The 15,537-nt window shown below is 40.6% G+C and overlaps 4 protein-coding genes across 5 annotated transcripts; 2 read left to right on the top strand and 2 right to left on the bottom strand.

The window, feature by feature from the left end:
- Positions 1-254: 254 nt before the first annotated feature.
- Positions 255-2,073, bottom strand: LOC110856814 (oocyte zinc finger protein XlCOF19). The gene is made up of 2 exons (XM_022105372.2): positions 1,750-2,073; positions 255-1,667 (listed from the first exon to the last, which is right to left on the bottom strand). The coding sequence occupies exon 2, from the start codon at positions 1,630-1,632 to the stop codon at positions 763-765; it is 870 nt and encodes a 289-aa protein (XP_021961064.1). The 5' UTR covers positions 1,633-1,667; positions 1,750-2,073; the 3' UTR covers positions 255-762.
- Positions 2,074-4,455: 2,382 nt separating this feature from the next.
- On the top strand, positions 4,456-6,397 carry LOC110856831 (heterochromatin protein 1). Its single transcript, XM_022105392.2, has 4 exons — positions 4,456-4,706; positions 4,822-5,096; positions 5,183-5,741; positions 5,816-6,397. The coding sequence occupies exons 2-4, from the start codon at positions 4,828-4,830 to the stop codon at positions 6,065-6,067; spliced, it is 1,080 nt and encodes a 359-aa protein (XP_021961084.1). The 5' UTR covers positions 4,456-4,706; positions 4,822-4,827; the 3' UTR covers positions 6,068-6,397.
- A 2,157-nt stretch (positions 6,398-8,554) lies between these two features.
- LOC110856752 lies at positions 8,555-11,266 on the top strand. Of its 2 annotated transcripts, none has more exons than XM_035857403.1 (4): positions 8,555-9,129; positions 9,535-9,805; positions 10,215-10,645; positions 10,854-11,266. In XM_035857403.1, exons 1-4 carry the CDS (start codon positions 8,834-8,836, stop codon positions 11,026-11,028), a joined length of 1,173 nt encoding a protein of 390 aa, XP_035713296.1. In that variant the 5' UTR covers positions 8,555-8,833; the 3' UTR covers positions 11,029-11,266. The 2 variants fall into 2 exon arrangements, with proteins under 2 accessions (XP_035713296.1, XP_021960983.1); XM_022105291.2 differs by having other exon boundaries at positions 10,218-10,645.
- Positions 11,139-15,003, bottom strand: LOC110856751 (labd-13Z-ene-9,15,16-triol synthase, chloroplastic). The gene is made up of 7 exons (XM_022105290.2): positions 14,733-15,003; positions 14,521-14,670; positions 14,344-14,415; positions 13,930-14,240; positions 13,102-13,307; positions 12,474-12,594; positions 11,139-12,213 (listed from the first exon to the last, which is right to left on the bottom strand). Exons 1-7 carry the CDS (start codon positions 14,830-14,832, stop codon positions 11,881-11,883), a joined length of 1,293 nt encoding a protein of 430 aa, XP_021960982.1. The 5' UTR covers positions 14,833-15,003; the 3' UTR covers positions 11,139-11,880.
- Between the last annotated feature and the right edge of the window lie 534 nt (positions 15,004-15,537).

The raw sequence follows: 15,537 nt of genomic DNA on the forward strand, positions 1-15,537 counted from the left end.
TGAATGAAAACTAAATTTTTGAACAGATATGCATGATTTTAGTACTTCCATTAAAAAAATACGAAAATAAGAAAATGGGTTATGCGAAGTGACCGGAAACCGTAACCCGCCATATGAGCCCTGTACGACTTAAGTGTGATGCACAAACTACAAAGTGACCGTTCTTCTCGTCATCATGAAATATGTCGTCGTCACTGTTACAGCGTCGCATTTTTGTCGATACATGAAAAACTGGGGGCGAGACCGGAGCAGAGTTTTTTTTAGTACAAAACAGAATAACTTTACTCCATAAAAATCGTCGTGGTCAAAACTGTAACAAAAATTAGGTCGTGTTTACATCTTACAAATTCAATTATGCCATTTTTATCAGTCATACGAGAAGAATTATCTCGTCACAAATGGTGACATGGGGAGCATATAAAAATCTAACGCATGGAAATATTACATGAAATTTGACAAACGAAGGAATTTATCTTTGGGGATGAACCTTCTTCAAATGCCTCCCAAGGTTGCCTTTCCGCGTGAACGTGTGCCCGCAGTGGGGGCAGGGGTGCCGTTCTTTAAAGTGAGCATCCTTCAAATGTGTCACCATGTTACTTTTTGTGCCGAACTTCTTTCCGCACTCGGGGCACACGAAGTCCTTCACCTTCCGGTGAACCGTGTTCTTGTGGCTGGCCAGATTTTGTTTCGTGGTGAAGGCCTGGTCGCACTCGGAGCACTGGAAGGGTCGCGGATTCGCGCTGTGAATGCGCTTGTGCAATTTTAAGTCCCCATTACCAGTTTTCCACACTGGTCGCAGCGGAACGGTTTCTCCTTCGTGTGGGAGACCAGGTGCGCATGATAAGTGGCGTTGTCGGGGAATTTCTTCTGACAGAATAGACATTCTCGACCCGAACCCTGCTTCACGAGGGTGACCTTCTCGTCCTCGGAGAGATGGGCGAAACGATGCGCGGTCATCGAATATTTGGAGGAGAACGTTTTTCCACAAGTGTGACACCTTCCGCCCAATTTTTCCTTCGTGTGGGTCAGCAGATGACAACTTAATTTAGATGGAGCTATGAACCGTTTGGTGCAGAAGTAGCAGCCGTGTCGCCAGCCCTGCCGCACCTCCGCGCGCTCCTCGCGGCTCAGGTGGACGAAGAGATGCCCGGTCAGATGTGCTTTCCGGGTGAACTTCTGTTTGCAGGTGGGGCAGGCGTGGTTCTTGCGACGTTCGTGCGCAGCCACGTGGTCGGTAAAGTGATGGCAATTGAAGAACTCTTTTTCGCAGTGGGGACATTTCTCATGGAAAAGTGAGGACTCCTCCAACTCGTGGGGGTTGAGGTGGGTGCGGGCGTGGACGTGAGCACTGGTTCCGTTGGTGAAGGGACGCAGGCAAATTTTGCATGGGTAAACTTTCCCCACCACGTGACGACCCCGCTTTCTGCCAATTTGTGGTAATTTCTTGGCCTTCGATGACCTCCTATTATCTGAATGGGACTGCACGTGGTTATCGTCGCGTGGTGTTGGTTCACGTGGGTGGACGGAGTGAGGAAGTCGCCCATTCTTCTGTAAACGGTCCCCTTTCTCCGTTGGGGAGACGAGCGGTTTGTGTCGTTCGATGAATTTCTGGTCCGTTTGATTGACTTCCATCTCGTTCTGCTCGGAAATTCTTGCGATCCTTTTCTCTGCACAGAATATGATTACGTCAGCATTCCGAGTAGAGAAGTACAGATTTTACATGCAAATTTCGAATCCAATCTTATTTACCAACGGTTCCTTCTTAAAATTTGGGCGTGAGGCGTATGCTATACGAAGTAAAGAAGAGTTCCCTCGTCAAATTTTGCGGTTCACGAGGCTCCTCCACAATTTTCAAATGACGTCCAACTTTCCTTACTGTGCGATCGATGTGCTGCTCTTTTTTCCTCGATGTAAACTGGTCGGAAACTTTTAAAATTTGTGAAATTACTGTAGGAAGAAGTAATGAGCTCTTGTTTGCTGAGGAGCTTGTTGGTCTCTGTCTCCCTCCGAGAGGTAGCTTCGCTTATCTGCATATCCCAACAGCCCTCAAGTCTCGGAAATAACCTCCTCATAGTCAACCAGAAAAGCTACAAAATGCAGAATAACTTTTGTGTGTTGAGCAAGAAAATTATGCCACAAGCAATAAGACAGTGGTGATGATGCTCATTATCTTTCATTAATTATTATTCAATGCAGATTGAGCCAGTTGTCCATCCGTGGAAAAAATCTGCCACCAGAATCCGAGTCTCACTCTGCCTTTCGCTAAATAATGGAAACTGCGTTTGTGAAACGGTTGGGCTGGTTCAGCTCAGGACAATGTCCCCACGGCTTCCGGGGTCATTGTATTCGTACCCATTTATGTTTAGCATTGTTCATTCCATTTAATTAATCTACTCCGCTAAGGTATAGATTTGGTAATAACTTCCTACCCGAATTGTATAGTGATTCGTTTCTGACTGGTCAATTTCTCATTAACGCAACATTAACAAGCGGTAATGATCGTTAATACATATATTTTTTAGAGTCATATATATGTACTCCGGTCAGTAATAGTTTACTACCAGTTGTGTTTGACCTGAATCGGGGTCAGCATTAATATCATGGACGTGGTCATCATGCTACCATCGTCTCATTACCTGTTTCCTGGACATCTCTCCAATTCCATACGTTATAACATGTAAAGCAAGGAAGCAATGTAATGAATCAAACAATCAGACTGATCTAGATTTCTTTTGATAAACAGATTACACTAATAAATATTTCTTTAATACCAGTTTTCTAAGAGTGTAGATAAGCAACGTAGATAAGCAAGCGTTGGTCGGGTATTGAAAATTATGCAATGAGACGTGCAGACAGAGCTGGATTCTGTTCCTGTAATTGTTTTCTGATAATGTTCATTAAATTTCGTCATGATTCACAATACGATACAATGCTAAACATAAATGGGTATGAATACAATGACGGGTGAATTTATCCTCCTTTTTAATTAATCCTGCATTTATGAAAATGGATGACATGAATTAACTCAGAAATTTTCATTCTTCATTAATTTTCATTCATTTCAGTAACGATAAATTCAGAAGTGATTCGTTTCATACACATTTACATTATATCATATTGTGAATTATGGTGAAACTTAACGAACATTATCAGAAAACAACTGCAGGAATAGAATCCGGCTCTGTGTGCACATCTCATTGCATGATTTTCAATACGCGACCAACGCTTGCTTATCTACGTGCTTATCGACACGAAATTAATTGCGAAATGCGAAATTATAAATTGCATACTAGTTTGCAAACCTATGTATTTATGTACATATATATTAAAAAGCTATAAACTAAATGAGTAACAATTTAGTAATGCAGATTTCAATGTAGAGAGGAAATTTTGCATGGATTCTTGGATTATTTTTTGCAGAGATTTTTGTTTATATCATAAATTCCTAAAATAATAGCAAATTGGGTAATATGAAGAATAAAACGCCTAAATTTCAGCTTTGACTGTATTTCTGTAAAGTTTTGGAGCTTGGGAATTTTACGTTGTATGTGCAAATACTAAAACTCATCATTTTAAAGTTTTCATGCAAATTCGCTCATTTGTTAACAAATCGTTTTAATTTTGATTTTTTTATATGAAAAACTTCATATGTACGAACGTAATGAAACGTAATGAAAATGTGAGACAAAGAATTCTGCCTCTCGTCACAAGTTGTAGTAACTTTTTCATGCTGCACGAGGTGTAGAAACCTTTAGTCACGCTCATGAGCTCATGAGGCGTATGGAACTAATTTTTTGTTTGGAACACTTTTTTTTCTAAAATGCACCCCCTGCTGGACTGCAGGGAGTGGCAAAGTTATTTAATTAATTATGAATTTAATTATATTTCATACTACTTAAAATACTATCATAGTACTATAAAGTTACTCATTGAAACTGAAATTGTGCACATTTTAAACACTGCTTAAAATGGGGTGAGAGGATCATTAATTAGTATATCCTCACGGGTTTGAACTGTGATAATCTCATTTTGATTGAATGTCCTGAACAAATATGTCGCTAATAAAAGTTGAGCTTTCTGCTGAATTTGACAGTTTTCATGTAAAAACTGTCATAATCAGATCAAAATGAAGATAGTTGAAGCACACGAAAACATGCCTTTTTTCATGTTTTTTATCCCTTCGAGTGGGTGTGGAAGGGGGGAAATGCTAGGGACGCAAATACATATACAATCAGGCCCTCAAGATCTGACAATGAGTAGAGGACCCTGGAATTTCATGAAAAGCGTCTTTTCCATGCAGGTATTTCATCTTGCCCCAGAATCTCAAACCTCCCACGACCCCAATCTTTCATGGAGATCACGTGGTACACTTGGCCCCTTCTCATTTGCATGTTCACCAATCGGAATATGCCAACGAGGCGAGAAGCGTGCTTTCTCGTCTGCCGGCCTCTCCGGTTTTGCTCTCAGATCCCTCTAACTCGTCATCCTGCCTGTTGCCTCGTGCTTCTCGTGCTCCTCTTGCCGATTTTGATTAATTTTTTTCTCTTTGGTTTAGCCAAAGTTTAGAAATTAGAGCAGTTTCGAAACTTAATTGCAAAGTCATGATTTTAACATCACGAAATAACCAATTTAACGAAAGGGAGAAGAGTCAAAAATAGAAAAAGTTTTGCCTTGTAAAACTTGATCTAGATCGAAATAAGAAAAGGGTAAGCGATGGTTTACTTGTTCATTTTTAAAAGCATTTATCATTTCAGGACAACTAGTATTACCTATTATTCAGTAATTAATTGATTGTAATTTGTGCTAATTGTTTGTACGTAGTGAACGATGGAGTCGATCATCCATCCAAAAGATGCGTGGGCGGTCGAGGTAATGGACGCCACTTTAGGAATTGTCATGGTCGATGTGAAGGCGACCGGGAGAGACCGGAGGAAGGTCCCAGCACCGCCGGTATCGTCCTCCAGCAGCGAGGATGACGACAACAAGGAAGAAGAAGAGCCCGCTGATCCCAACGTTTATATGGTGGAGGCGATTCAAGGGCAGAGAACGAGACAGGGAAGGCTGGAATATCTGGTAAAATGGGAGAATTATCCCAAGTGAGTCAAATAATGATATAATCATACATTTTAAACCAGGTTTATCATCAGGAATTAGTTGATATCGTTTTGATTTATCTTTATAGGGAGGACAACACTTGGGAGCCGGCCACCGGTCTGTTCTGCTACGATCTCATAGAAGAGTTTAAGAAAACGAGTAAACAACGAAGGGTCAGGTCAGAAGGGAAACGTCGGAAATCCGTTAAGGTGCAGGTATCCGGCAAGACGGGAGGAGAGCATGATTCTGGAGCCGAATTGAAGAAAGATAGGCAAGAAGGAGAAACTCAGAAAGAAGATAACCGATCTGTCGAACCTGCCAAGGCGAGTGACAAGAAACCTACCGGATCAACTGAGAAGAAAGAGTCTGAAGTTATTGGGAAGCCTGACAAGATAACTTCCGAAGTCGGGAAAGTGGACAAGGAAACTTTCGAAGGCGGGAAAGTGGACAAGAAAACTGCCGAACCTATACAGAAGACTGATAAGAAAGCTTCCAAGGCTGTCGGGAAGACAGAAAAGAAAGGTTCTGAACTCTCTCAAAGGAAAGACCAAGCTCGCCCCGCTAGGCAAGATGAACCGCTTCCTGGTCCCTCCCATCGTCTCGACCGAGACCCACGCAGAGGTGCATCCTCCCCCGAGAAGAAGGAGGTAAAACAAAGAATTCCTTACGCATTCCAATTAACGTGACCATTATTAATTGATTCATTTTTTTACCTTAACAGCTGGAAGCCGTCGAGACTACGAAGCCGGGTCGGAACGGACTGGTTCGAGGGTGGCGGGTCAAAGATATCATTGGAATGGGCAAGGAAGAGGGTGCCGGTGAAGATGCAGATTTCTTCTTCGCCGTCACTTACAAAGGACGCGACGATAAGGAGGCGATTCCTCGAGTCGAGTGCAATAAGAAAATTCCACACAAAGTTATTAAATACTATGAGACGAACCTCATGTGGGCCCCTAGAATGAAAGACGATTGAAAAATTTTATAAAAATGAAAACTACCGTTGATATTATGTTTTTAAATACTTAAAAGTATTGTGTTTCCAACGCCAAGTTGGCAATTTGACTCTGTTAGCATAGTATTTAAGGTTAGAACTTTGTATTTGTAGCTATTTCGTGAAAGAAGTATAGTTTTAATTGGAGGAAGCCTCCGGTCTCTGTTTAAAGGGGAAACCATTTTAAAAAATAGTTAATAATTCATATATTGGTAATAACGGTTTTAAACCACTTGTTAGTTTGTTTAGATTGAAACTTAATTGTTTATTTGAATGAATAAATGAATGCGAGATTGTTTGTTAAACTGAGAATATGCTTGTTTGTTTTATGGAGTTTTTCTAGTCAGGCTAAGTCCCCATTTAAGTCCGATAATTGATTGGGTGGCATGATAAGCATATCGAATAGTGGATAAGGTGGCATAAGGTAAATATCCATAGTTGGTAGGGTAGAAGAATAAGTATACTGATAATTGATGAGGTGGCATAAATACGATTATAGATAAGGTAGTATAACTATAACTATAATTGATTAGATGGCATGATAAGTATATCCTATAATTGATACGAAGTTATGCGACATGATAAGCATCCATAATTGATACGTCATTCCCACGTTGAATGACCCATTTAGTATCTTGAAATCAAAAAGTGACTCGTAATTTCGCTATCATTTGGAATTTTACACAGACATTAAAAAGACGACAATGAATATGTAAATGAGGATATGTTATTAATAATTACATGCACAGTTAATTAGTTAATTTTAATTAGTTTAATAAGCTTGAATTTTAATCTTTATATTTCCACAGGCTCAAAATACCTTAACCCAGCACACAAATAGCCCTCACTTGAAATATTAATCAATTAAAAGCATAATTTCATCGAGAGGCATCTAGTCCTAAGTTAATGCAAAACAAATGTTTCGTTTCTTACGGCTTTGCTACATTTCTTGGACTGTACAGCAAGAAATAGCAGGTAAAATAGTCCCCATTCTTGCAAAAGGTTAGTGGTTACATGCATATCTGATCAACATTGGCGTGTAACCCGTTGGGAAATCTGGGGAAATTAAGAACATCGGAGAGGGGGGAGGTTCCACGGCCACTGCTATTCTACACTTTGTGTTGTTCCATTACGCAGTGGCTGCCGAAGCTGTGGGGACATTAACATTGTAGGATAGGGGAAAGACGGGTTTGTATAAGATGGGGAGATGATGGGGACATCAAACAACCGTGGGGACATTGTCCATGTGTCCCCTCACGCTTCCGCCGCCACTGGCGCTGAATACCTGGCCCAACGGTTCAATCGAGGTTGTCGACTTGACCTCAAAAATTCGTGTGCAGATGGCCTCCTTGTTTGAGGCGTCGAGTCCAATCCAGACCGGAGAAAGTAGACCACAGTGTAGCCAATCGACTCCATGTCGTCCCGTCGACTGCGGACAAAAAAACACGCCACATAATTACTGCGAGGAAAGGTAATCAAAGAAAATGGGTGTCATGTCATATCATCGGATCCCGAGGTGTACCCCGCCGTCCCGGCGACACCCTGCGTCTTGTTTTCAGTGTAGGACAGGTGAAAGTACGACGTCCGGTAGACCTCGGCCAGTCCAAAGTCGATCAGGAAGAGCTGCATGCGTGCATGAAGAAATTGCATGAAAAAGACGCACAATGTAGGTCTCCAAATGTATGCGATCCGATTTTGGCGAAATCAGTGTGAATCAATGACAGATTTAATTAGTATGGAATTTGCGAAAGACAGCATCTCCCAATGGGCACGTTTGGCCCAGACATTTGCTTTTGCATCCGAAAAGGAGAAAAGGCGCAGTAAAGTCGGAAAGTGTAAAATTTGTCGGGTTTTAAGACGCCTTATCTCCTCTTTGGATGCAAATATCTCGGCCAAACGTGCCCATTGGGAGATCGTGTCTTTCGCAAATTTCATACTAATCAATTTTGTGGTCATTGGCACTAATTTGCTCAAAATCGGAGAGCATCTGGGAGACCTCCATTCTAAGAAAGTCACATGAAAATTGTTCCTCCTCCACCTCGAAACAAAATCATGCATACTTTTTACAGTCTAGTTCATCAAATTACATATGTAAATACACATTTCGTCACTGTAGTTGAAAAAAAGTTGAAAATATATTTCGAATCCTAATTCAAACCAAGATTATGAAATTTACCAAATTAATAGTGCACAATTTTACAATAAATTGTGCCCAAGCAAAAAAATCAGTTTTTACTGCATAATTTTGTCACAAATTTGTACATCCTGCTCTGCATTGCACTAAATATGCTTAACTCATCTCCTTAAGATGAATTTACATACCTACGTATGCAAATTTACGTATGGTTGACTGTCTTCACTTATTTGTACCAATAATTCAAACACTGTTTTTGCAAATGTGGTGCAATCACTAGTCGCAAATTTTTGTCTTTTCTGATAAATTTGCATATTTGCAATTTCCTCGTGATGGATTTCAGTCTTCCTGTAGCACTCTAAAAATCCAGGCTGGGATTTTTCCTCTTGGACCTTTTAACTTTGAGATTTTGACTGTTTTTTTTTTACTTTTTTCAAAATTTTGGACTTTTAAACTTGCACGATTTTCCAAATTTTTTCCCAATTTTGAATTTTAACCAATAAAATCCAGATAACCAGTAGCTTGTAACTTTTAAATTTTAGACTTCTTTTCAAATTTTTCCAAAATTTTTACATTTTTCCTAAGCCAACACCTGCATAAAATCCTGCATAAGGATGACCACCAGTGTCAAACAGCAACATTTATCTGCACCAGAACGTACCTGGCTGGAGGAGGGGCGACACTTATCAGGGATTCAGATAACCCAACCTTCGTCCTCCTCCCCCCACCAACTGCCCGACTGGGTTGACCCCGTGCTCCTGAAGGAAGGCCAAGCTTTCGTGCAGCGTCACTTGTTCTCCGTTCTTTTCGCGCATCTCGTCTCGCTCCTCTTCCTCCTCGCCTACGCCCCCGTGAGGTCCGTCCTCCTCGTCACGAGAAGGTCATCGACCCCACAAAAGTCAAAGTTGAGGTGAGTCTCCACGACCGAAAAATTGGAGGTTTCCGAGTGTATGAGATCCTATTTTGAGCAAATTAGTGTCAATCGATGACAGATTTAATTAGTATGAAATTTGCGAAGTACACGATCTCCCAATGGGCACGTTTGGCCGAGATGTTTGCATCCGAAGAGGAGAAAACGCCCAGTAAAGTTGGAAAGTGTAAAATTTGTCGACTTTACTGCGCGTTTTCTCCTCTTCGGATGCAAATATCTCTGCCAAACGTGCCCATTGGGAGGTCGTGTCTTTCGCAAACTTCATACTAATTAAATTTGCGATCGATAGACACTTGTTTGTCCTAAATCGGATCGCATACACTGGTCGACCTCTATTTTGAGACAGATTGCAACAGAATTCCAGCTAAATATGCAAATCACCAGGTACGCTTCGACCCTGCTCCACGTCAAGAAATGGTACGAAGGTGACCTCCTCCCCGCAGATGGGAAGGCCCCCACCGTGGCCGACATTGGAAAAGTGTGCCGCATCCATGCCGGCGTTGTTTCCCGGGTACGACAGCACTTTGACGATAGTCAAGTCAAAGTGGGGACGGAAGTGGACCTTGACGTCGTCCAGATTGACGAGGAAGCCGGAGTGGGGCAAGGAATTCGGGATGATTTCGCCAGATATTTTAAAAATGTGGGAGAAACTGAGGTACGTATGAAATTGACAGGATAGAAAATCATACTTATGCTTAACAGTGGCCGCGGAAGATAATTGAAACCGTGGGGACATGCTATAGAAGACTATTTTGCAAATCGTGGAAACTTTTTAGAAACAAAAAAATCCAAAATTAAAAAAATGTTGGGTTTAAAACAATAATCTGAAACTTGAATTTTGATGGCAATTTAGGAAAATCGAAATCTACCTGATTCTTTGAAAATGAATTGATTTCGATTACAAAAAATTCGTATTTTTATGATTTCTTTTTTGTACATATTTCGTAAATATTTTGTGTTTCTTTTCGTAAATAATAAATACATATTCCAGCGATTGTTTAAAAATACATTGCCCCCATGTCCCCACGCTTCGGCGGCCACTGCTTACACAATAATTTTCCCAGCAGGACAGCAATAACAACAACGATACCACGACCCAGGACGGCACACCTGAATTCTTCTTCGAGGGGGCCGATCCTATTCCCCCCATAATTTCCCAACTGGACATGGCCATCACGCAATTCTGTTTCATGGGGTTCGTTCCCCTCTTCCCGAGAACCTTTGGCCTTCCCCCAGACGAAGATGCCGTCGGGGTGAAGGGTTTCCTCCACATGTGGGCCCTGCTCGGACACCTGCTCGGAATCCGGCCCCAGTTCAACCTCGCCCTCCCGGAAAACGAGTCGCGTCGCGCCTTGGTCTGGACGTCCGTCCTGATCCCCAGCTTGGCGGAATGCGCCCCGCAAACGTGGCGCCTTTGGTCCGCCCTAGTTCAAGGGCTCAACTCGGTCATTCCATTCCTCAAGTTGGAAGCGTTGCTGGTTTTCGTGGGGAAGAGGTGAGGGAAATGTTTTTCGAAAATATTTGGAAAATTTTGGAAAATGCGACTAGTTTCCGGGGCATAGTTTCTCCCACCTTGCATTTCTCCCAGGTCAAAATATTCACCTGCAAAAAAACCACTTTCTTCTTCCCCTTATTTCTTGCACGTGGTTACTTATTCCACCCGAAACAATGCTTTTTATCCTTATTTTTTTGTTCTGCTTTAGGCTTATCAACGTGGATAAGGAGGATTGCAACGTGTGGAGTGAACTCACCCTAACCCAGCGAGTATCTTTCTACATGCTGAATGCATGTTTCACCTCGTGGGTCAAGTTTTCATTAGGCAGACGTTTCTTCAACGCCATGGTTCGTCTCGCCATCAAGAAATTGGCAAAAGTCTAGAAGTTTGAGAACAATTCGTTCCCATTTAAAAAATAAATTGTTCGCGTAAATATTAAACGTTCGAAACTTGTAGTCTTAGAACATAGAATAATTTAGTACTGATCTCTTAATTACTTAGATTACCACAATTTTAACCGTTTTATTAAAAGTAATAACAGTGCAAGTTTTTTAACATGATAACAATTTGTGAAATATTCATAATAATAAATAATAAAAAGGGAATAGATTTTCATGAAAAGTTTTGTTAACTAGGATTAATTCTATTTCAGAAATTCCGTGTGTTTCCTCTAATTGCATGGCGTTGTTGTAGCTACAAACTTATTAATTGTAAGAATGGAGGTGTCCCAGCGTATGTGACCCGATTTTGAGAAAATTAGTGTCAATCGGTCACAAATTTAATAAGTATGAAATTTGTGAAAGACACGATCTCCTAATGGGCACGTTTGGCCGAGATATTTGCATCCGAAGAGGAGAAAGCGTACCTTAAAGTCGACAAAATTTTACATTTTATAAATTTACGCGTTTTCCCCTATTCGGATACAAATATCTGCCAAAAGTGCCCATTGGGAGATCGTGTCCTTCACAAATTTCATACTACACGTTGGGTACACGTTGGGAGACCTCAATTGTAGCTAACTTTATAAAATCCGTGCCTTTTGTACCATACTTTTATAAAACTTTTACAAAATAAAGAGACGGCCACCCTCTCACCGGAGCAACTTTACAATAATTCGTAAGCTAATTCGAAATATTTCCAAAATTTTGTAAAAGTTTGTAAATTTATAGAATTTACATATTATATAATGTTACCAAGGCCTGCCTGAATTGCTTAAATATCTCAAATACTAAAGTTTAAAGTCTCTTCATAACCACGAAGTTGTAAGGTTTCGGGCTTAAAATCGGTCCTGGGGAGGAGACTGGTCGAGTCTCTGGATCCAAATGACCTGGCACCGTGACCAGCTTAAAATTCCGGGCGATTGTGGCCAAGAAGAGGAAGAGGACGTCGTTAACGATGTCCTGCATTGGGTCGGGAAGTCCGAGCAGGAAGAATTGTGGGGGTCGTAAAGCACTTCCCTCGCTGGGAACATGGTCCCCTAACTGCTGGGACGGAACGAAGGAGTCCGGATAAGCCCAAAGCGATTTATTCCGGTGGAGCGAGTACAGGCTGATAAGGAGACGTGTGGCCTATGGAGATAAGTGATTATTAGATTTTTTTCTGGGATTAAGGATTAATAGTAATTCAAGACTAGATTATTCTGGGATTAATTAAGTATTCAATTTCATCGGGATTAATGATTAATAATTAATTCACAATGCTTTTGAATTTGGGATTATAGATTAAGGATTAATAATCCTTAATTCATTAATCTCTGGTGGTCCATCAGAGTCAACAAAAGTAAGAATGATTACCTAACTACGTAGTACTTGGTACAAGAAATGGTTACCTTTGGGATCTCGTACTCTCTTAGCGTGAAAGCTTTCTGACTTTTAAGCGGTGGAGTGACCAAGGGACGGACACTGGCGAGTCGTTGGACTTCCAGCGTTACTGCGACAATGAAGGGCAACCTGGTCATGGACATTGTTAGCTTGACAAGAATGAATATTCGTGTTAATATCAACTCAGTTTTTCTTTTCCATCCCGCGCTGGTATCCTTCCCAAGCTATTAGTATGGTAGGGATACGAAGCGGGAATCAAATTTTTGGTGAAGTAATTCTGAGTCAGTAGTAACATCGCTAAAATTGTCAAAATCAGCACATTTTTAATCATTTCTCGTCTCTGGGAATTTATTTTAAAATTTTGACCGACAAATTTGTAGAGCAGATCGGTGCCATTTGAAAAAATATACACTCCAGATTTTGACTTTTTGACGGAGGAGATCTCAAGTTTAATAAGCCTTTAGAAAAATTGAAACTGATCGAAACTGGCTTAAAAAACTCAGTTCCATTCTATCAATCAACTCACGGAGGGCAAATTTGTCGTCCAGAATTTTAAAATAAATTCCCAGAGGGGAGAAATCATTAAAAATGTGGGGATTTTGAATATTTTGGTGAGTTAAAGTGTCACATCCGCACATTTTCCTGTCCTTCAGAGAGACGACGACTTCCTTCAGATCGTTTCCGGTCACGGTGAGTACTTCGGTGAACATTTGGTCTCCGATGGCCGGGTGCAGCGTGATGTAGAGGACGGCCCAAGCCAGCAAGCTCCAAGCCCCGTGGTAAATTTGGGTCAAGAGGAAAAACAAGCTTGGGTCGGGGGACGCTGAATCTGGTGTCAAACTCTGTCCAGTAAATGAAGCAATTAGAAAAACCAGATTTAGCCCGAGTCAGGTCCTCATTAACGATAGACTCGATGTCTAATCGCCAAAATCAGCACATTTTTAATACTTTCTTCGCTCTGGGAATGCATTTTAAAATTCTGGACAACAAAATTTGTAGAGCAGGAAGTTATCAATTTTTCAAAAATATACAGTATAGTTTTAGATAATTTTCTAAAGAGGAGATCTCAAGTTTAGGAAGCCTTCAGAAAAATTGGAGCTCATGCAAACTGGCTGAAAAAACTCAGCGTCATTCCATCAATCAACTCACTGAGGACAAATTTGTCGTCCAGAACTTTAAAATAAATTCCCAGAGCAGAAAAATGATTAAAAATATGCTTATCTTGGTGATAAGTATCGAGTCCTGCAGTAATAAATGAGGCAGTACCACTACAACTCTTTTTTTCACACATTTTCTCATCTTCCAACTTGATTCCTACTTTTGCATGTTCTACGTGTGTCCAAAATTTCAAAGTTTTACCAGTCTAATCGATATATAGACAGACAGACAGACAATCATGACGGGTAGATGAGCCCTGACTCGGGCCAAAAACTATTAGATTATATTAATTTCCAAGATATTCACCTGGATAAGCTGGCGCATCTCGTCTTTCGCCAGTCTCTCACTTTCTGGACCATCTCCATCCTGGCGTTTAGACTTCAAAATGACGGAATCTGCCTTTGCGACCAAGTTGTTCACATCTTCCGAACCCACTTCCACCCCCGCGACCCCACAAAGAGCCGCCATCACGCTCGAGTTGAGCAAGGTGTGACTATGACCCACGAATTTGACCCCGTCCGCCATGTCGGACCGAAACTGGGCGACGAGTCGGCGCAAGACGGGACGAAGGATGGAATCCAGATCAGATTTTTGTATTTTTTGAAGAAGTTTTGGATCTGACAAGGTGAAAAAATCAAATTTTCATAAGGTTTTCATAATTTGTATACAATTTTCATAAATCTGAGGTATACATAATTTTATAAATATGTATTTCGTCACCAATATTTCTTAATTGGTCGTCACGATTATTAGTAAACTGGTCCAACTCCTTGTCCCAATCCGTTACGACGACTTGAAGATTTGAATAATGAAATATACATAATTTGCAAAAATTCACAAATCGAATTTCAATTATGAAATTCATTTTTTTACGAAATGTTTTTTTTTAATCCATACCAAAATATTTCGAATCTAAATTAATTGTGAAAACGGATCCAAATTTGTGTCCTAATTTATGCAATGCTGCAAACAATTCACCCTTGCGAACGCCTCCATGCGCCCACCAGAGCTGGATAAGATTTCCGAAAAGTGGAAATCTTCTCGGACCTGGGGGAAATTTTGTTTTCAGATTTTTTTAATAACACAATTAATTAATTAATAAAACATACCTGGAATTCGGGTCGGATAAGAATAAATGTAATAGTTTTTCCACTTCATGAAAAATAGGAGGGTTCCAATCAAGCAAATAAGTTGGACCCAAAACCACATTTTTTTAAATTTGGAAAACCAGGTTCAATTTAAGAGATGATTTTTGTAAATATTTTATTGCAGAGGAATATGTAATTCCAGGTGAGCATGTTATATGCTTGTGTGTATACATATGTTGAAATGAAGGAGATAAGTGAACATCACGGAAGATAAGCCGGTGAACGAATCTGTCTCTTATCTCCTGAAAAAACAGCATAAATAAATGCATCATTTCAACTAAGGAGGAGAAGGTCACTACTTGTCGGGCCCCGATTTCGATCTCCTTTGGATATGTCGTAGTACTACATGAGTGTAGAAAAAGTGAAGGAGGGTTAGACTCCATGAGCCCATTTACGCCCGCCACACCCCCTCAAAGGCGCCCAAACCCCCAGAGTTGCTGCACTAAAATCATCGTCAAAAATCGAGTTTTGGTCAGATTTTCAAAAAATTTACATTTTTGTGATCCCAGATAGTTGCTCTATCATATCCAATAGCAAACTCAACTTTTTTGAAATTTTCAATATTTTCGAAGATTTTCTGACCAAAGGTATGTATTGAAAAAAATCGAAATTTCAAAAAAGTTGAGTTTGCTATTGGATATGATAGAGCAACTATCTGGGATCACAAAAATGTAAATTTTTTGAAAATCTGACCAAAACTCGATTTTTGGCGATGATTTTAGTGCAGCAACTCTGGGGTTTTGGGCGCCTTTGAGGGGGTGTGGCT

The sequence above is a fragment of the Folsomia candida genome, unplaced genomic scaffold (assembly GCF_002217175.1).
Source record: "Folsomia candida strain VU population unplaced genomic scaffold, ASM221717v1 Fcan01_Sc017, whole genome shotgun sequence".
Lineage (NCBI taxonomy): Eukaryota > Metazoa > Arthropoda > Collembola > Entomobryomorpha > Isotomidae > Folsomia > Folsomia candida.